This window comes from Orbicella franksi, chromosome 1 (assembly GCF_964199315.1).
Source record: "Orbicella franksi chromosome 1, jaOrbFran1.1, whole genome shotgun sequence".
Classification (NCBI taxonomy): domain Eukaryota; kingdom Metazoa; phylum Cnidaria; class Anthozoa; order Scleractinia; family Merulinidae; genus Orbicella; species Orbicella franksi.
In genome coordinates, this window is record NC_138145.1 from 28,013,424 (window position 1) to 28,035,064 (window position 21,641).

Below are 21,641 nucleotides of genomic sequence, written 5' to 3' on the forward strand. Positions count from 1 at the left end.
TAAAATCGTAGAAGCAATGACTTCCAAATTTGGCGACTTGTAGTAAAATACATCAGGGAGCAATTGGGTGTGGCCTGTTACTGTTTAAGGGACTTGCTGTTCCCAAGGAAACCATACTTTGACAGGCATGTTTCTCAATTTGTTGTTGTTGTTGTTGTTTTCCTGAAGATTAGTAATGGTGAGAGATGAAAAATTAATTTCTATTACAGTGATAACTGCTCAACACTTGCCGTCTGTAGATTTAACGGCTACTAGAGACGTCACAACACGGAAAATGCGAAACTCGCTGCTAAAAGTGTTAAGGTTGAGTGCGGACTTACAAGTTTCTTTTAAGCCCTCGCATGGCAGTACCAATTTCAATGAGCTTGTGAACAACAGCACGAAGAAATCCCCATGAAATGTTTTCACTCTATTGAACTATTCTCACTAGCAAGATTGTCACAAATCCCTTTTGCTACAAACTTGAAAAGCGGATGTAGAACTGTACGAGACACGCCCGCTCCGTGTAGAAGTTTTTCGGACGAAAAGCAGGGTGGGGCTAAAGCAACATGGCAAGAGGATTAATAATCTTTTAATAAGATTTAAAACAGTGAGACTCAATAGGAGATGAGCAAAGAGTCCCTAAAAGTCACGTTGGGGATTGCGTGACATCCTACATGGGATACTAGGAGTTGAATTATATGACGTGCGCCTTACCGCTGTGGAACCGCATTGCAGCAGTAAATTCAAGATGGCGAACGACGAGGAAGGATCCGGCTATCGTTGGTTAAACCAATATGAAAGAACTTGGTAAGTATTACTACGCGGAACATTGCATAAATAATTTTTAAATTAACTGATTAATTATTTTTGGCGTATTTAAAAGAAATACGCTGTAGCTTATTATAGGTCTTTCAAACATCGACTGCAGAACTGTATGGTGCATAAAACAGTGTAATGATTCTGCAAGAAAGAAGTGACTCTGTTAGCTTTGAAACAGTGTCTTTTATTTATATATTTCCTGCCTGTGTGATAACTAGAAAAGATCACTAAAAAGCTTGTTGACTTCATGGTTATATTCCCCCTTTACCACAGTGATTGGGATTTTGAGTGGTGGAAAGGAGGGGGTGCGGGTGGGGGGTCAAAACTGGGACCGAAGAATCGAAGAAGGAAAACCACTATTTGTAGAGGCAAATTTTAGGGAAGAGCTATAGCAGCTCTGTGGTAAATTTTGTAATAAATTAATTCTGAAAACTCCATTTTGAAAGCACTTGGCATCCTAAGAGTAACTTAAAGAAATGTGTACTTGCCCTGATTGTTTTTCACATGCCCCAAAACAGGCAGTGACAAAACTCCCACCAGGTCAGCTCTGGGGGTGTTATAAATGAGAATGGCAACCATTCAAGAATGAGACAGAAACAATAGTGGCCATTAATTCTTATTTAACCAAGTTGACCCAGTTTGAGTTACATGCCCCCTTCCTACAATCCTTATGACATTCTTCTTGTATTCATATATTGTGAAGTTTAACTTAAATTTGTTGTTTATCATGTGCGCTAACATCCTGGTGAGTTAATCTGTCTTATTTAGAGGAGCATTTGCTGTGCTTTTTTAACAGTTTTTAATGTCAAAATGACTAGAAATAAAGAGTACTTGACTACATGTATGGGTAAGAGTCAAGTCTGCATACGAGCCAAGTGGCCCATCAGACCAGAGCTTATACCGGTTTCAGTAGCATGAAGCAACCCGGGAGTTGTTCTACTCCCCCCTGGATGGGATGCTAGTCCAATTCGCAGGGTTACTCCCCCCAACATTAAATTCGCCGGTGTCCATTTATACACCTGGGTGGAGAGAGGCACTGTGAGAGCAAAGTGTCTTGCCCAAGAACACAAAACAATGTCCCCGGCCAGGGCTGGAACCCATACTTCTCGTTCTGGGGTCGAGCACACTAACCATTGGGCCGCCGCACCTCCCATGTATGGTGCTGTTTTAATTTTTTGTATTTACATGTATTTGAGGTATCGTTAAATTATGTTGGTTGCTAGGGAGGTTATTCAAGAAGATGCTGAAGGTTCTCTTCAAACTGTGGTTGATGAGATTACACAGAGGACCAAGCGAAGAAGGTGGGTGCATATACATGTGCATGTGTAATAAACTATTTGTTAAGGTGTGTCAGGCACTGGAACCTATAACAAATTTGACAAGGACTGAAGACTAAGCTTTTGGTTAATTGCATAGAATTAAGTGTTGTGAAGTATGGTACAGTACCGTTGAATAACCATTTCTTGGAACATCAATGGATTACACATGATGAAGTTTCTAACTAGTACATATACAGTAACTGCAAAAATTAGTATCAAATAACAATACACTGTTTTGTAAACTACTGCGTTTATCATAAATTTCTACAGGCTCATGGGAAGGAGTGGAAACATTCGACTTGGCATGGTAAGTTCATAACACTTCTTTATTGGAGAACTGCTCATACCTGTTGGTTTTGAAGCTCTGAGTAACATCACGCCTAAAAGTATAGACACGTGCACATAGATCCATTGCATAACAATTAAAAAAAAATTTAAAAGCATTTGAAAGGGTTTGTCAGGTATGATTGAGGATTATAACAGTCAGTCAAAATACAACACATGGAACATTCAACTGATGATTAATTTTAAGTATTCAAATTAAGGATGGTGCCTACTCCAGTGTAAATACAAAGGTTTTTGCACCAGATTAGGACCATGCAGTAAATGTAGATCTTTGCAAAGGCTATTGGAACCCACAAAGAAAAATGGGGATAACCATGCATTTTTTGGGGATAATTAGCCTTGAATCCCAACAAAAATGCTGACATCAGCATTTTTCTGAAAAAAGAAATTTCCTACAAATTACAAATTTCCTTAGAATTCTCCTTTATGTACTGAAATGCAAACACATTTATAAAGATCTTACAACTGCTCGATAAAAGGTAACATAAAAACCATTTTTGGGTTGTTTTTAATGACAAAATCATTGCAAAAGCACTTTTAGCATCTCTGACAGCCTTCCTCTGGTTCAGCTAAAATACAGTCTAAATAGCTGTTCCTTACAACCAGAAACTAATCACATGTTGAGTAGGCTTGCCACTTCCATTTCATAACATGAAATGTAGGCGTAACCACGCCTTTTTTAAAGTTATTCATCTTTTCTGAAAACTTTTACAGTGCCCATTACATTTTTGCCGTCACCTCCCCAGTAAGTAAAACATTTGCGTCTCTTGCACTTGTTTTGCACACGCACTATGCTATCTGCAGGTACATGTTTACAGTTGGATTTCAGTATAATTTTTGACAGGTAACAGCTAGTTTTTCAGCTGGAAGCCGTTAACGGTTACACAGAGGACACGGAGGGACATGGAGTGTAAAGCATACCTTACATAATGCAGAGAACATGTGCGCACTAACAATAGTAGGCACCATCCTTAATGGGAAAACAGACATTGTTTGCTGCATTTCAGATGCGACATGTGTTTGTTGTTGTGGATATGTCTCGAGCTATGGAAGAAGCTGATTTAAAACCTTCACGTCTTGCTTGTTCTGTCAAGGTACAGTATATATCACCATAATAGTAGAATTCTACTTGAATACTAATTTTAATGCTGCTGCAATCTGTTGGTTGAGCCATCACACATTATCAGCCATCAAACACTAAACTTTAAAAGCTCAGAATTGTTGAATGAACAATGTGAGCATGAGTACACAGCTACCAGGGGCAGATCTAGAGGGAGGGTGCAGGGGGTGCATCTCCCTGCCCCGCCTACTGAGATGAAGTCTTCTTCTTTGTGTTTGCTTTTAAGATTTGTTTACCTCATCAGTCAGTTATGCCATTCCTAAGAAAAATCCTGGGTCCACCCCTGGCTGCAAGTGTAATTTATTACTGAAGCAGGAAGTTTTACTAAAAATTTTACTTAATGCAGTGTGTGGTGAAGGATAATTAAAAATTGTTATTTGAAAGAAATTTAGTTAGAATTCTACTGTTAAAGGCAATTAGATTATTCACTCTGAATTTGTATTAGGTGATAGTTGATTCTGCTCTCAGCTTCAATAACTACATGTATCACCTCATTGAAATCTCAATCTGGAGCCCATAATGCAGTTGTTAACTAGAAGTGCGAACTGATGTGAGATGCACAAGTATATTTTTATTATCTACTGAGTCAGTGTCACAGTACAACTCTCCAATGATGCTGGTATCATGACATTCAATGCCTTAAATGCATCATCTTGCAAACAGTATGAAAGAAACATGACTGTACATTTCTATCTTTACAGCTTTTGGAAGATTTTATCACCGAGTACTTTGATCAGAATCCCATTTCACAGGTACGTGTATGTTTACAAAGTATAAGGAAACCAATATTAATTAACTTAGTTAATAACATATTTTGATTGCATGCAAAGTGAATATTGTTGAATTTTTGTTTTGTAGATAGGGCTTATTGCAACCAGAAACAAGAGAGCTGAGAAACTCACAGAACTAAGTGGTAATTATACAGGCTTTTACATTGTGTTATTAACTGTTTTGTAATTGTCATTACCATACCTAATAGCCTTTAACTTGCTGCCAATACATTTCTTTTGTCAGTCATCTTCTTCTGACAATTACCCTTTGCTGTGTTGCATGTATAGGTGGGCTATTTTTTAACCCTCCTGAGCCAGTAGTTGGTTAGCTAGGGCACAATGCCTCCATGTTAAAAGCTGGGCCCATAAGACTGTTACTGTTGTGTGCTCATTTACCTGGCCTATGTATGCAAGCAAGGCTAGAATTGATCTTGCTTTGTTACAAACTTTTCTGCTTTTCTCAATTAAATTCAAACTTGTTAGCATAATAGAACAATTTTATTTACACAACAAAAGCAGCAAGATCTGTGTCAATGGAAACAATATCACCTCTAGCCTCACGCCATTCAAAGGCCAGGGGCCCGTTTCTCAAAAGCCCCAGAAACTTTTTGGGCCCGCAACTTAGCCATTTTTAGTTAATCTGTATCTAACAACAGAAAGGTGTATATGTCTGAAACTTCTTGGAAATGAGGGGAACTTCTGGTCATATTAAGAATATGTAAACAAAACAGCTCTGTATTCATAAGGTTTGCAATTTTGCTACGGCTTTAGGGGTGTGAAAACTTTTCGCGACCTTTGAGAAATGGGCCCCAGGCCACAGAGCAGAGAACAGTTAAAACATCAGTGGTCTATGACATGTAACACATTGTTTGTCATTGTTTACAGGTAATCCACAACTCCATATCAGCACTCTCCAGAAAGCTGCTACTAAACAGTGCCAAGGAGAACCATCGCTGCAAAATGCCATAGACACTGCTGTACAGTCATTAAGGTTAGTAGTAGTGGTCATGAAACTTGTTTGTACTTTGTAGCTCAATCAGTCAAATTTTTTTGACGTAATTTTTAATTTTACAGACATTCTAGTGGTGCATTCAGGTTGAAGTGGCCTAACAACAGAGTTCTGTTCTGCTGTATTTATGATTTTATATAAAATGAAAATTATATGCTTAGTGCATGCACTGTGTTTTCTCTTTTTCCAGACATATGCCAGGTCATGCCAGTCGGGAAATCCTTATTCTGTTTGGAAGCCTGACATCATGTGATCCTGGAGATATTCTTGACACAATTCAGGTAATGATGGTTAAAATTCATTATCATAGTGATCTTCCTTCATGTTCTGTGATATGAATTTTCTTGTAACCATTAAATGTGATGACGGATTGATGTGATGACTATTGATTCATTCATGAATAAATTTGTCACATTTATTACAAAGTAAATTGTTTGTTATCTCAGTCTGTGAACAAGGAAAAGAAAAAGTTAGTTATCAAAGAATTTGTGTGGGGTGCAGTAAATTCCCTGTTTTCAATTATCATCAGACTTTGCAACATCAAAACATCAGGTGCTCTATCATTGGCCTGGCAGCAGAAGTGCGTGTCTGTAGGACGCTTTGTTCTGAAACACAAGGTAGATGAATCAATATCCAAACTACTGTTAAATCTTTAACATGCCTACAATGTATAACTCTAGATTTAATGTTGAAAAAGAGTAGTTTTCAATTGAGTGTCATAAAACTAAAACCAAAGCAACCTCTCTGGCCAATCACAAAGGGCGCAGAAAACTCAGTGAACCAATCAAAACTAGACATTAATAGAGTGATGTAGTTCTAAGTTGACATGAAGTGCAGGAAAACTTATAATGACAAGCCAGTTAATATTAGTACTTCTGATTGGATGACAAAGTGCCACAAGCTTTTTAAGCCAATCATGTCACGTAGTAATGTAGAACCAAAGCAAATGTGAATGACTTTTGACACTCAAGTGAAAACTGCTCTGGTCATGCAATGCAACATTGTGTGTCCCTATGTTCATTTTAGCCTTTCTGACAGACAGACAGACAGGCAGACAGACAGACAGACAGACAGACACAGACAGACAGACAGACAGGCAGACAGACAGACAGACAGACAGACACAGACAGGCAGACAGACAGACAGATCTATAGACAGAAAGACAGACTAAAAGTTTATAGTACCAGAAGCAATACTTCAAACTTGATTTTGATGTCGTTGATTCATCAGGCAGCTATGGTGTCATTTTGGACGAAAGACATTACAGGGAGCTATTGATGCAGCATGTTACTCCACCCGTGGCAAAGGCATGTACAGGACTACCAATCACTGCTTCATGATTCAGTTGTCATCTTGTTGTCTGCTTTTGATTTTTAATAGTGGCTGAATTGAATTATTTTTTATTAATTATATATTAATATATTGTTTTGTTTTAAATGTTTCTTTGTTTTTGCAGGCTGACACTGAAGCTGCTTTAATAAGAATGGGTGAGTAAATATCAGTTGCCAAAGAATTTTCAAGTTTTGTTTGAGAAACAATTTCAATATCTTCTGCACCAAAAAGTTTTTCTGTTGAACATATTGTGTGTGGTTACTCATTGTGCATGGATCTATGAGTAATCAGACTTTATTGATCTAAAAAACAGGCTTTTGTCAGTGTATGAATAAGCATGCTGTTTTAAGTTGTCCTCGTGGAAGACTTTTGTCTTTTGTCCTTGAACTAGAATTAAATTATTTCAATGTGCATGTTCAGCAGGTGAACACAGTGGAATCCTGATTGCTCAAACCCTTGATTTTTTGAACATCCCGATAACTTGATCGATGCAAAAGATTTAACCCTGACGTGACTGTAAAATACTCTGAATGTACTTGTATCACCCTGATTGTTTGTTCTTTCTTAATGTTGAATTTGAACATTGGCAGGATTTCCTCAACATCTTTCAAGTGGACCACCCTCCCTGTGCATGTGGTATTGTTTTGTTATTTCCTGTTCTGTTTATTTATTTGTCTGTTTCTTTCTGAATTGCGCTAAGTTTTCAACAATAATTATACACGATGACCAGTGCTTTTATACAATACGGTTACAGGGTGACATGGTTTGGCAGCAAATTAATGCAAAATTAATGCAAAATTAGCTATTCACCCATTCACCTTGCAGTATTCAGTGTCAGTTGTGGAGGCGCTCATAAGGAGGGATGTAAATGGAGTATGAAAGATGACTCCATTCTTGCTCCATTCTTGCTCTCCCAAGAGAAGTGACTTTATTCCATTCAAAAGTACAGTACTTTGCTCCATGTTATGATTTAGTGCAGTACTTACTAGACTGCTCAAATCTCAGCACTAATTTGAATTTTTCTAACATATTAAATTCACTCATGTTAAGCATCGATCGATTTGTTAGATCAAGTCATCGTATTCCATTCAAGCCAACCGAACAAATTCTGTTTAACCAAATTCTACTAAATTAATGGTATTGACATGAAAAATCTCTTAGCGTTTTAATCGTAATTTCTGCTTTGTATTAGTCATTTGGACAGTGGTGGTGTTAAAGGACTCAGTACATCAGGCTACTTTTGTCCACAGGTATGGTGGCATAAAATAATGAGTCTTGTTTAATAGAGATCTAACAGTAATCTAATTATCATTAAAAATATTATAATTCATGATAATGTATGTCTTTCAGACTTCCATGTAATGCTCAATCGTTAAGACTTAGATAAGAATTTGATCTTTCACATACACAACTTTAATCTGTAAAGCAGGGCTTTGTCAACTTTTACCTCGGAAAACTAATCACTTGGCATCAGGCAAGTGAAGGATAGAGTCCATTAGCCCCGGGTTATTAGACACGGCTTTCTTTGCTTGCTACAGTTAGCGCAACAAACTCAGTGTAAACTGTTGACTGTTTTGCAGACTCTGATGAAAAATTATTCTTTTGGCTTGTTCTTGGCTTGTTCCATTGTCATCATCACGCATTAATCGGGTTCTCGTGGACACATCTCTCTCCAGGAGTTGAAAGTAAATGTTGTGATAGAACGGTTTGCAATTGAGTGCCGTAAACCTAAAACCAAAGTTATCACTCTAGCCAATCACAAAGGACACAGACAATACAGTGAACCAATCAAATCTCAAAGTAACTGCATGTAGTTGACGTAAAGCGCGGGAAAACGAGTGCGAGTGAGTCGCTTTTACTTCTGATTGGATGAAAAAGTGGCGTTAGTTTTTTTTTAAGCCAATTGTGTAGTGTAGTTGATGCAAAAGCAAATACTTTTCGACACTCAAATGTATGCAGTTCTAAAGCTACGTGCAGTATAATGTGTTTGTCTTTGTTTTACCATCCTGCAGTGTAAAAGCAAGTACTGTGACTTGCCAGTAGAGTGTAAAGTTTGTGGTGAGTACAACAGCAACACATCACAGTCAGGTCAATTGTCATTTAGAACTAACAAAAATTCTCTTCGCCAACATCACCCTTGGAGTAAGGTTACTGAAATTCGTTTGTCGGTATGTTGAATCTGAAAAATGCTCAAATAGCAGTCAGGGATGGACGTCGGTATTTTGTTTGACACTGACTTGTGTAAAACCCTTAACGTTAAGTTGTTCCTAACGTTTGCATTAATTAGTGTCAAACACAATTTCACAAGGTAAATCTGGTAATCATTATTAAGTTTTAAAATGTTATTCCTACAGTTTTAGATTCAGCCAATAGTGTACAGTAAAGAAGTTGAAGTTGAAGTTGAATTTGAAGTTGTAACATTTGGTCAAAGAAAACTGGAAAAAAGGCTATAAAGGGCATATGTTTCATGTTTATTCCTGAGTTGTCCATACAACACTACAATATCAGCGCTGTTTTTGCAGGTTTAACATTAGTGTCAGCTCCGCATTTGGCTCGTTCTTATCAGCATCTTTTCCCACTGTCGCAGTTCACAGAAACAGATTTGTCAACTATGGAGGATGAACACAGAATAAGGTAAATACTTACATGTAATAGAATCATAACATTACTTGTTTGGTACCTTATACATGGCGTCCAAAAACTTTCGGACGTTAAAATTTCGCACACTTTTTATCTCATTTGGAGCAAATTGCGGACAAAAATTTCCGATACTTTCTTGAAACATACCTAAAGTAAATTTGCGCCAACAAAACACGAATTAGACTGAAACAACGTCTCTGAAAATTACAGTTTTACTGCGCCTTAATGGTTTTACATACACGCATACACTGCCGAGAAAATAGCAGAAATTGTATCAAACCGTTACGTATCTCAAGCATTGTCTCAAGTAGACTTCGTTCTATAAAGTAAACTAAGAGTTTTGGAGCTATTTAAAAATTTTATGTTGTACTGTAAACATTTCAGACGCTTAAAAATTTCCGACGGTTTTATTTTCGGAGACTTTTTGTGTCCGAAATTAAAATCGTCCGAATTCTTTTGAAAATAATGTAGTACACTTGACTATCCTTCACTCAGATAGAATCTGCAAGAACGTGTTATTTGGTTGTTTATCCTTGGAAACTGTGCATTTGATCCCGTCCTCTTTCTCAACGGTGAACTAGAACCTTGACTTTTAAAAGGCTTTTCCGACCTTTATATTTGTATTTTGCAATAGAACCTGTCAGGGAAACAGAAATTCAACCTGATCTCCACAATATGACACAGTCTGACTTCTACAGCAATAGTCTTTCTTTGGCCCCGTCCTTAAGGAAATACTTTACATAATTTTGCTTTCCTTCCTCTCGCACGTTTCAGTTGCGACCATCAAGTCTATCCAAGGTGCAGGAGGTTTTGAAATTGGATTTCCAGGTCAAGTTCTGAAAACCGTTCAAAATATCTTCATTTGCACAGTTAAAACTTTACTTTAAGAACATTGTCGAGAACGATGTATGAAGACGATTTCGGTCGTTCAGAGTTATCACTTTCAGAGTGCTTTGGAATTTTTACAGCTTCATTAGTATTTTCATGTAGGCAAAACTATGGTCGGGGATACTTCATAACATATTAGACTCGTTCGCTGATAAGAACGTTGATTGTGTTGTTCCAGAAAATATCAGTACCCTTCCCACGGAAGGATTTTTAGTTTGAAGCCTCACCGAGCCCCCTCTGGAAATTCCGATTTAGCTTCATACTTCTCAACCTCGTTAATAATTCATCATGTTTAAACAAAAACACTCAAGACAGTGTTTGACCTCAATTCTAAACACCTCGAAGTTTGTCCAAAATTCTCGGTGTTTGGAAATGTGGTCAAACACGGTCTTTCATGTTTCATATATCACTTCACAATTTTGGCTGTGAACCCCCCCCCCCCCCCCGCCCTTCCTTTGGAACTTCCGTTAACCAGCCTTGGGGTGGGGATGGATTTATCCTGCAACTGTACGTTTCCTTTAGCAAAAAAGTATTGATAAACAGCCTTTCCAGTAATCTACTCTTCATCTGAGACCACGACTCTTCATCGTGTATCGCTATAGTGATACATTTTTTGTCTTCATTGTTCGAAAATGATCGTGGTTACTGTTCAAAATGTTCTTCATTTCTTTTTGCTTTTCTTTCTTCTCTTGTCATCTAAACAGACAGAGTAATTGTTTTGCCTGTCAAAGAGAACACACAGAGCAAGTGGTAGGAGTGTCTCGTTTGTTTTTTTCCTTACTTTTCTTACGTCATTAATTACACACAAGTTTGTTTTGAACGGTTAAGGTGTCTCGATGCAGTTTTTTCTGGATCATACCAAGTAAAGGTCGGTACACACGAGTGGACAAGTCCCTGCAACAAGTCCCTGCAACAAGTCGCGGCGACAAGTCTCATCGTGTGAACTGGCCATTTTTACTTCAGAATCTAGTCGCAGGGACCAACTTTGGTCCCTGCGACTAGTCCCACGAATTCAAACCAGTTTGAATTTTTGGGACAAGTCCCTGCGACTTGTTCCTCAAGACGCTTCACGTGAACTGTTCGTGAGACAGTCTCTTCATGTAAACTCTTCCGGGGACTAGTTGCAGGGACTAGTCGCAGGGACTGATCCCCTCGTGTGTGCCGACCTTAAATCGCCTTTTAAACGGGTTTCCCTTAATCTGGTCAACATTACAATTACAACAGTTATTCAGAGTAGATTTAAAATGGGCATACAGCAATGTAATTTTTTAAGGGTAATCAATGATGCCATGAAAACGATAAACAAACGATTTGAAAATCGACAAAACATGAATTTTACGCATACCAGATGTAATACAAAATGTTTTGCGAGTTACTCGAAATCGAACATATAGAATGTTTTTATTTTGTATTCTGCTTGCCGTACACCATAATTCAAGACATTGGCATTAGCTTTTTTAGTCCACATCTGGTTAGCACAAAATTCGTGTGTTACTCATTTTGAATTTTTTGGTTATTGTTTCCATAGAAATAATGATTGCCCTAGAAAACGTCAATATATTTCGAGTGGCTGGTTTAATTTTCATATGTATCCGATAAAGGCGCGACTGGCAGAAAGCTGATTGAAGTCCAGAAGAAAATGTATGAACTCAAGACATCTTTAATGTTGATTTTGGAAAGGTTTTAATTTCGCGTTTTATTGCAGGCGTATACATGTCCTCAATGTGGACATTTGTTCTGCATGGACTGCGACATCTTCATTCACGACTCCCTCCACAGCTGTCCCGGATGTACAGCTTCCCCACAGGGGAAGGGCTAGGGATTCTCTTGTTCGCAATGTAACGTCACTGAAACAATAAAAACAAAAAGCAGAAGCAAACTCTTGCACTGGAGTTTTTCGAGTCTCTGCCACTTGACACTCTTGTACAGACCTGTCTATTGGTCAGATCTTTGCTAAGCCTCTAAAACGTAATTAAATAGCGACTGTGTTAATCGGGGTTTATTGCAATGATCTCTGACAACGTAACAGATTCAAAGGTTTTAATTTTTCAAATTTTCTTTTTTTAGATGAATTACCGTACCAATTACTGTAGTTGTTTTTCCAAAATGAAATTTCATCTCCGATGAACATGAAAGGCGCCCACTGACTCACGTCAGAATAGCCGTTAGTTCTCATCCACTTCATGGCCTCGTGAAGAGATTCACCACGAACAAGGTGATTATAGAAACTATTCATCAACTGCTCTGTTGCACTATCTTCTAGGGCCCATTTTGCCACCAACACCGAGCGTGCACCGGATCTTAAGAACGCTCGAGTGGTTCCAACAACGCCTTCGACTCTTATCTGTCCTCTTCCACTGTGGCAACAACTCAGGACTACCAGTTTGGCTAGCAGCTGAACACTTGAAATGTCAGACATTGTTAACAAGTATTCTTATTAGGAGTTTCGTTAGTAGGGCGAAGAGGAGAAAGGAAAATTTCTCCTCTTTCAGCACCACCATGCGCAGCAAAATGTATCAGGCTCACTGAATTGATCCTCTCAAATACCGCTTGCTTAGTTGCTTGTTCTCCCAACAAAGGGACACCCAGCAGTCGTCCAATCATAGCTGCTTCATTTCCTGCACAGGGCAATGTAGCTAGACATGTCCTTTTTTTCATCTCCTTTGCATGGCACCAAACTAACATCGGTATCTCCCACTATCGGTGCGCCAGTCTGACTGTGATAGTCTGCAAGATTGTCTTGGATGAGCTTGAGAGTCGTCAAAGAAGGCACGATGCGGATCATGTGAGTCTCGGACAAATACTTCCCTCTCTCAACCGGTAAAGCTGCGAATGGAACTTTGTACAAGGAGCGATCAGGTACGATGGTGATCTCAGGTTCATCCAACAAGTCAGCCACAAGTTCGATCATCATTTTGTAACACAAAGAGAGGTTTGGTTTAACATGATCTTTGTGTTCTTCTCCATCCGCCTCCTTTTCTAGAAGTCGTAAAGATGCTGGATTATCGTCCTGGGATGAGATTGGTTTCGCGTCGGTATCGTCCCAAGAATGATCTTCGCTGGATCTTCGCAATGCTCCGTTGCCAAAACACCAAACTGTCTAAAATTTTCAGCAAAAAAATCATCAAAATTTCTAACCAGTCCGTGAAAAGCAGTGTTTTCATTTACATTAATTGCTTGAAAATGCCTTACCCTGCTGAAATTCGCCAAAAGAACTGTAAACAGTTCCTAGATTTTCATAGCATGACGCTTCTCCCCTTTTGTCTCCAATTTCTTTAGTGACCACGAGCGCTTTCTCAGAGTATTCTTTAACCTTGTTATAGGCCGCACGAGAGCAAAGTAAAGTTCCTAGCTTTATGTAACGCCAGGCCTCTCCATTTCTGTCACCAAATTCATTTTTGATGACAAGTGCTTTGTGATAGTATTCCTTGGCCTTGCGGTATTAAACAAGAGATTGAAACGCATCTCCCTAGGGCTTGGTAATTTGCTGCTTCGCCTAGAGGATCTCGAATTTTTATCTCAAGCGCCTTGTCAAAATACTCTTTGGGCACGAGAAATTCACCGAGACACATGGATAGAGATCCTAGGTTTCCGTAAACGGTACCTTGCCCGTCTATGTCTCCAATTTCTTTGAGGATCGCAAAAACTTTCTCAAGATATTGCTTAGCCTTGGCATATTCACCAAACGATCGTAACATAGCCCCTAGATTTCCATGAGATGAAGTTTTTCCATCTCTGTCTCCAATTTCCAATCTGATCCTTAACGCATTCTAGGTATGCCCTTGACCATTAACATATTCACTCAAAGCTTCAAACACTGCGCCAAGGTTACCATAAGATGTGACCGCTCCTAAGTGTCTGTCGCCAATTTCTGTACTGATTGCTAGTGCTTTCTCGCAGAGTTCTTTTGCTTCTCCACATTTACTCTGCGAATAATGCAATGTAGCTAGTTTCAAGCTTAGTTTACTTTCTATAGTTTTTCCGCCACTTTCCTGCAGTATGGTGAGAAGTTTGTTGCCGTATTTAATTGCACTGGAGTAATCATTGATTAGACAGTACACGGTGAACATTATAGAATATAGCTTTATAAAAAATACTCTGATCACTTCTTCCTTTATGACAGCTTTGCTGTTAAGGATGATCGGGCATTCCTCGCACAGCTTAATGGCCTATAGAACTCGAAAAGTATTGAGAAGAAAGATTGCGACCATGAGGCCAATAGAGACGGCTTGGACAATAATTATTGTGTTGTTCATGTTGGGAACTTCTACATCTGTCATGAGCTGATAAAGAGGAATTTAAAAATAACGGAAACAAAATTAAGGTTCCAATTTGTTATTGACGTAGAAATTTATGTATCTTTTTCCTCGTACCAAAATACAAAATATATGAAGCCCTGGCCGAACGGGCTCGCAAGTAGACGCAAGTTGAAAACTTGAGTTGCGCTCACTTTGGTCGAAATCAAATTTGCACGGAATTCGGCGCAAGTTTTTCACCGTTTGGCCGCCCAACCCAACTCGACGAAAGTGGACTGACGTCCAATCGTTGTTATAGCAGCCTATTAGCCAATGAAATATAGCCTTTTGGCCGCGCGAGACTTAGTGTGTAGCCTTTTGCGGCTTGCGTGTACTTCTATGGGAACTTGCGGCTGAATCCGTTTTGCACACCCAATGCTAGTCTCCAGCTACTTGCGAGTCCGTTCGGCCAGGGCTTAACTCATATGGGTGCTGCTTTGGCTGAGCTCTGTTTGGCTGGGCAAAAAAGCACTCAACCCTACCTAGTGGGATATTGATATTGGACACACTTGCTGTATGAGACGCGCCTGCAGGGAATCATGGTAATTGTATTCGTCAAAACAAATGTCCAGTCAAAGATGACGAATACGCTACCATGATTCCTTGCAGGTACATCTGATAGAGGGAATAGGCCACGTCCGACATATCAACATTCTAAAGTGGTTCCGAGGCCTTCGGGTCAAAATTGAAAATTTTTAAAGTTTCTTTTGTTTCTCAATTCCCAAAAGAGACTTGGATACATAGAAAACACCACCCAATAGAGAAGTTTGTCCTGAAAGCCTGGGAGCCACGGTAGAATATATCGAACGTGGCCTATATAAATAATAGCCTCCATTTGGCGCGAAAATATCCTGGGATATTTCTCCCCGGACATTATCTCTTCCGAGAAGCGTACGCTCTCGGAAAACGCTTCTCGGAACAGATAATGTCCGCGGACAAATATCCGAGCATAGTTTCGCCCCAAATGGAGGCTACTGTGTTTATTATTCTTCAAATCTTTTCACAACGCGCGCAGTTTTGAAAATTGGGGAATATTCTTGGATATTCCTCAGTTGTAGCTGGGGAATATTCGTTCACGTGACGTGTTTAGACCAGTCGCGCGCGAGCGAAAACATTTGATGGATTATAATGGCCAACATTGCTGACAACGCTGCCCCAAAGAGGAAGAAGACCACAGTTAGCGATATCTATTTTCCGATATCTATTTCCTGTTAGTTTCATGTCACGGAACCTACTTTTAACAAAACTTACTTCCGTGTCCGCCACCTTGCGAAAATGAAAATCAAGAAGGGAAATCCTTGGAAAGTTCAAATGTTACAATATTCTAAGAAACTGACGAGATCGAAACGTCGAGATCGGTCGCTGATCGCAGACGGCTTTTATATCAAATTAGAGAGGTTAAACCTTGTGTCATTATGATCACTGCGTTCACATGGAAAGAAGTCTTTACCAGTCGCCATTGTTGTCTAAGCCGGGGCGCTAGTGATTTGATACCTCCTTTCCAGGTCCCTCTCTTGCCAGACTAGTTTCTAGGCTAGCTTCCATCTTAACGTTCTCCAACCACTGATTAAAACCTTTCATTTTCGAGCCCGGCATTCGACAAACAGTTTGTATCACTTTGCTTCACACGCAGGTGCCCGGATTGAAATCAAAGGCTCTTTGGGCAACCTCGCGTCACTTGTTTTACAGTTCGAAGAAATCCACTGCTAAACCAAACAAGTGCATTGCAAGCGCAACGCTGGCTAAAGTAAACAGGAGCGCATTTTCACTTCTGATGAAACTACGCCTTAAAGCGACTTTCTCTTGATTAACAAACCAACATGGATCATAAACTAGAAGTAAGTAAATTTTAACCAGTCCCAGCAATTATATTATTTCGCATTTTTTAAAATAATTTACGTGAAGTGCGTAAAAGCAGTATGTATCTTTGTGCGTATAGATGTTACACGTGACACAATTACAGTCAAACCTCTCTACAATGGTCACCTTGGGGACAGATGAAAGTGCCCGTTGTAGAGAGGTGACCGTTATGGGTAGATAGGGGTGTTATATGACACCTGTTTTTTCGGGGAAACAGCATTTTATTCAGTGGAATCCCGATTTCTCGAACCGTCAGTTTTTCGGACCTCCCGATAACTCGAACCAAAAGTCGTTTCCCCTCCTCTGTCAAACGCTGTAATTTTACCCCCGATTTCTCGAACTGTCCGATTTTTCAAACCAATTTTCGTTTTCCTTGGAGGTTCGTAAAATCGGGATTCCACTGTATTTAAAAAATGCTTGCTGTAGCATAGAAATACCTAACACAATCAAGATATATCAGTAACATAGAAACCAAACACAAACAGATTAACCACGCGCGGTACGGATCAAGCTTCGTAACCATTTACAATACAAAATGTATATAGCGCCCAGGACGCTGATTTACCGTACTTTTGGTACCTCAAGGGAGGGCACTCATTTGGGACAGAGCGCTTATTTCCTTTCTGAGAAACAACCGAATGTTCAAAACAAAACTTAAATACGGTATTTATTAAAAAGAAAAATAACATGAGCTGTAACAGTAACGAATATACGGTGAATGTTAGCTATTTCGACGCCGATAGCTTTGACAGTGTAACTTGCGGTACATCATTATTACGTAAATAAATAGTTGAGAAACACAGACGAAGACCACTGGTTTTGTAATGCGGCATAACGTATGTGACGGCGTTGTAATATTATAATATTAGAATGGGGACGCTTACGGTGGCGGATCCAGACTTTGAGCTAAGGGGGGGGGGGGGGGGGCGGGTTTGTTTTACTTGCCCTGTCGGCTTTTCTTCCTTCAGTCATTTCTTCTTTTTTTCACTCAAAATAAGGGGGGGGGGGGCCGGGTCCCCCGGGTCCCTCCCCTAGATCCGCCACTGGCTTATTAATAAAAACTTATTAACTTATTCGAAAGGGTGCGCTTATTGGAAGGAGGAGGTTAAACCGAGTCATTACGGTAAACTTCAGTCGTTGATTAACTGGCCGTTGTGGAGAGGTTATTTTGGCCGTTTGAGACGCGCTTTAGTGGCCGTTGCCGTTGTGGAGAGGTGGCCATTGTGGAAAGGTTAAAATACGAGTGAATGTATGGACCGTCCGCCGGGACAAAAAAGTGGCCGTTGTAGAGAGGTGGCCATCAGTGGAGGTTCGAGTATATTCTGTAATAAAGTTCCATTGTATTAAACAAAGTCTCAGAATTTCTCTTTGCATTTTCTTTCTTTATTTAATCTTGAATTTTTTTCAATGGATTCCCAGTAAATAAAATCCTTCGATGGTAAAAAAAAATAGCTAAAAATTATTTTGACGAATTATTGAACATCACTGGTTAAAAGGTCAAAGATCAGTTCTAATGGGATGATTTCCTTTGGGACTTTTGTCAATGATGGAATTCAAGAAATAAATTTAATTCCTCTTGTCTTATCTTTCAAAATCAAATTTCACGTTATCTCCGATGAGCATGAAAGGCGCCCACTGCCTGACGTCAGAATAGCCGTTAGCTCTCATCCACTTCATGGCCTGGTGAAGAGATTCACTGGCACTTTCACCATGAACAAGGTGATCGTAGAAACAGTTCATAAACTGTTCTGTCGCGATGTCTTGAATGGCCCACAGTGCAACTAACACTGAGCGTGCACCGGATCCTAAGAATGCTCGAGCGATGCCAACAACTCCCTCAGCTCTTATCTGTCCTTGGCCGCTGTGACAACAGCTAAGTACCACAAGTTTGGCTCGCAGCTGAACTCTTGAAATGTCAGACATTGTTAACAGGTATTCTTCTTCGTTAGGAGTTCTGTTAGTAGGGCGAAGAGGAGAAAGGGCAATTTCTCCTCTTTCAGCATCACCATGCGCAGCAAAATGTATCAGGCTCACTGAATTGATTCTCTCAAGTACCGCCTGCTTAGTTGCTTGCTGTCCTAACAAAGGTTGAACGCCCAGCAGTCGTCCAATCATCTCTGCTTCCTTTCCTGCACAGGGCAATCTAGATATGCTCTCTTTCCTTCCTTTGTATCGCACCAAACCAACATCAGGATCTCCCACTATCAGTGCACCAGTCTGACTGTGATAGTCTGCAGGACTGTCTTGGATGAGCTTGAGAGTCATTAAAGAAGGCACGATGCGGATCCTGAAGGCCTCGGACAGACATTTTCCATATTTATTCTGTAATGCTGCAAATGGTACTCGGTACAAGGAGCGATCAGGAACAATGATGATCTCGGGCTCCACAAGTATGTCAGCTACGGGAGAGATGATCATTGTGTGACACAAAGAGAGGCTTGAGACGTGATCTTGGTTTTCTTCCTCCTCTTCGATAAGGCGGAAAGGTCCGGCGAGGCTTTCCTCCTGCTCAGAGGAACCGGTTGTCGGTTTGCCGCTATTCAGAGAACGATCTTCGCAACGTCCCTTTGGTAAAATACCAAACCCTCTGAAGCTTTTATCCAAAAAGTCATCCAAATCTCTAACTGTACCGCCGAAAACATTTGTGTCAGTTATTTCCCTTTCTCGGAAGTGCACAACACCGCTTCGTTTCAAAACCCACAAAGTTACATCTTCAGAAGAATACGAAATGTAGAGGCAACTGCAGCCGTTACCTTCTCTTGACACGATGTTCTCGATGCCATCCCAAGATTTAGGGTGAGCAGAGATCTGTTTTACCACAGAATACTGTGCTGACATTAGATCGGCCAGTGCACTGCCTCGTCCAAGCTCTGCAACATAAAGAGCATCGATTGGTTTTCCGGCATTACAAAGCAATCTACTAAGTGTCCAGTACCTAGAACCATGTTGGTCTAAAAACAATATCTTGAATTCATCATTGTCCCCAAGAAAACGTCGCAGCTCCTCGCAGTTACGAACACTTGAAAGGAGAAACGACATGGCTCCTTTAATGTCTCCTTGTAAACATTTTAACCATGAAATTCTCGAAAGAGATTCCAACTGTAGTTCAACGTTTCCGGTCTCGTTAGTTATTGCAAGTGCCTTCTCAAGATAATCTTCAGCCTCCACATATCTGCCAAGAGAAAGAAAAACAGTTCCTAGGTCTGCGTAATCATTTGCCTGTCCGTCTTTGTCGCCACTCTCTTTTCTGATCAAAAGTGCTTTCTCCAGGTATTCTTCAGCCTTTACATATTCCCCAATAGACAGGAATACGTTTCCAATGTCTCCGTAACATGTCGCTTCGCCAGTTCTGTTGGCAATGTCTAACGCTATTGCAAGTGCTATTTCGTGACAATCGTTAGCTTCCTCGTATTTGTCAAGGGATTTGTAAACCTTCCCTAGGTCTCCGTACGACAGTGACTCTCCTTTTCTGTCACCAATTTCTTTTCTGATCGCAAGCGCTTTCTCAAAATAGTCTTTAGCGAACTTATAATCACCCAGAGATAGAAAGACATTTCCCAGGTCTTCGTAGCCTGCTGCTTCGCCATTTCTAGAGCCAATTTCTTGATTGATTGCCAGCGCTTTCTCGAAAAATCCCTTGGCCTTTCCAATTTTGCCAAGGTTGTGGTAAGCAGTTCCTAGGTTTCCATAGCATGTGGCTTCTCCACCTCTATCACCGGTTTCCTTTGTGATCATAAGTGCCTTCTTCGTGTAATCTTTAGCTTTGTAATACTCGCCAAGACAAAGAGACACACTTCCAAGGTTGGCGTAATCTGCCCCTTGAACTCTTTGTCCAATTTTTGTTCTGATGGTAAGAGCTTTGTTATAATATTCTTTAGCCTTAACATATTCACCAAGATATTGCAGCACAGTTCCCAGGTTTACGTAACAGGATGCTTTTCCCTTCATGTCACCAACCTCTATTCTGAGCGTTAGGTCTTTCTCCAGAAATTCCTTAGCCTTGGCATATTCACCAAGAGAGGCAAACACGTTTCCTAAGTTTCCGTAACATCTTCGTTCCCCTTCTCTGTCTCCGATTTCTTTCTTGATCGCAAGTGCTTTCTCAAGACATTCTTTGGCGTTGACATGTTCACCGAGAGATTGGAACGCAATTCCTAGACTTTCGTGAGATGCAGCTTCGACATCTTTGTCTCCTATTTCTTTACTTATTTCCAGTGCTTCCTCGGAGAGTCGTCTTGCTTCTACATATTTACATTGACGGTGATATATCGTTGCCAGCCTTAGGCTTGTCTTAATTCTTCCCACTGCGTTTTCAGCACTCTTGCTGCTGTGTATAGCAAGCAGTTTTCTGCCGTATTGTATGGCATTGGTGTAGTCACCGATCACGTCGCACCCTTTGAAAATTATGGCATGTAGTGCTTCGAAAAATGTTTGGATTAGTTCTGTTTCTGTTATGACAGCTTTCTTGCTTAGAATGATCAAGCATTCTTTGCACAACTTTATCGCACTTTCAACTCGATAAGTGTTGACAAGGAAGTTGGCGACCACGATACCCATCCATATGGCTTCCAAGACCTCGCTTGTGTTTTGTCCGTCGAGCATTTCTGTTAGAAAAAGAAAAAGTGAAAGGTATGAGACAACATCTGTTGTCGTCTGTTCACCTCATTGAGAGGAGAGTCAATAGGCCCTTTTCAGCTAAGCCGTCACGTGACCTACTTTTCATAAAATTATGGGCTATAACTTAACGAATGCCAGAAATGGAAAAAGAATGTCGAAAATATCAAAATGGCCAAGTTTGAGGCCCCCATCATCAGAGAATGAGATTTTATGATGGTCTGAATTTTTGAAAGAATAAGAAGATTTGTATGGAAAAATGTTGCTGGAGAGCAAGACCTTGCTCTCCAGCAACATTTTTCATACGAATCCTCTAAATTTTCCGAAAATTCAAACTATGGTATAAACTTACTCGTTTTTTCCTGGGGCCTCAAACTTGGCCATTTTGGTATTTTCGATGCGCTCTTTCCATTTCTGGCATTCTTTTAGTTATAGCCCATAATCCCAAAACTTTTTAGGAAAAATTTGGTCACGTGACCCCAGCTGCAAAGGGCCTATTCTGCCTCCAATATCTATAGCTATGGGCTCCATCTACACTAACGCCTTTTGTAAACGTATACTTTTTGAAATGCATTTTCGCCTACCCTCCACGCTAAAACGATCGAAAACGAATACATTTGAAAACGCTGTCCAGGGTGGAGACATTTG

At 40.0% G+C, this 21,641-nt stretch overlaps 2 protein-coding genes across 2 annotated transcripts; one reads left to right on the forward strand and one right to left on the reverse strand.

Annotated features, from left to right (window-relative positions):
* Nucleotides 1-113: 113 nt before the first annotated feature.
* On the forward strand, nucleotides 114-12,049 carry LOC145501065 (general transcription factor IIH subunit 2-like). The gene is made up of 17 exons (XM_081480631.1): nucleotides 114-789; nucleotides 2,025-2,102; nucleotides 2,391-2,427; nucleotides 3,473-3,559; nucleotides 4,287-4,337; nucleotides 4,444-4,498; nucleotides 5,241-5,346; nucleotides 5,555-5,645; nucleotides 5,894-5,981; nucleotides 6,595-6,671; nucleotides 6,821-6,851; nucleotides 7,287-7,332; nucleotides 7,889-7,946; nucleotides 8,709-8,754; nucleotides 9,219-9,330; nucleotides 10,929-10,974; nucleotides 11,930-12,049. The coding sequence occupies exons 1-17, from the start codon at nucleotides 731-733 to the stop codon at nucleotides 12,041-12,043; spliced, it is 1,182 nt and encodes a 393-aa protein (XP_081336757.1). The 5' UTR covers nucleotides 114-730; the 3' UTR covers nucleotides 12,044-12,049.
* A 5,882-nt stretch (nucleotides 12,050-17,931) lies between these two features.
* Nucleotides 17,932-21,055, reverse strand: LOC145501076 (uncharacterized). Its single transcript, XM_081480639.1, has one exon. The coding sequence runs from the start codon at nucleotides 20,979-20,981 to the stop codon at nucleotides 17,961-17,963; it is 3,021 nt and encodes a 1,006-aa protein (XP_081336765.1). The 5' UTR covers nucleotides 20,982-21,055; the 3' UTR covers nucleotides 17,932-17,960.
* Nucleotides 21,056-21,641: the final 586 nt, after the last annotated feature.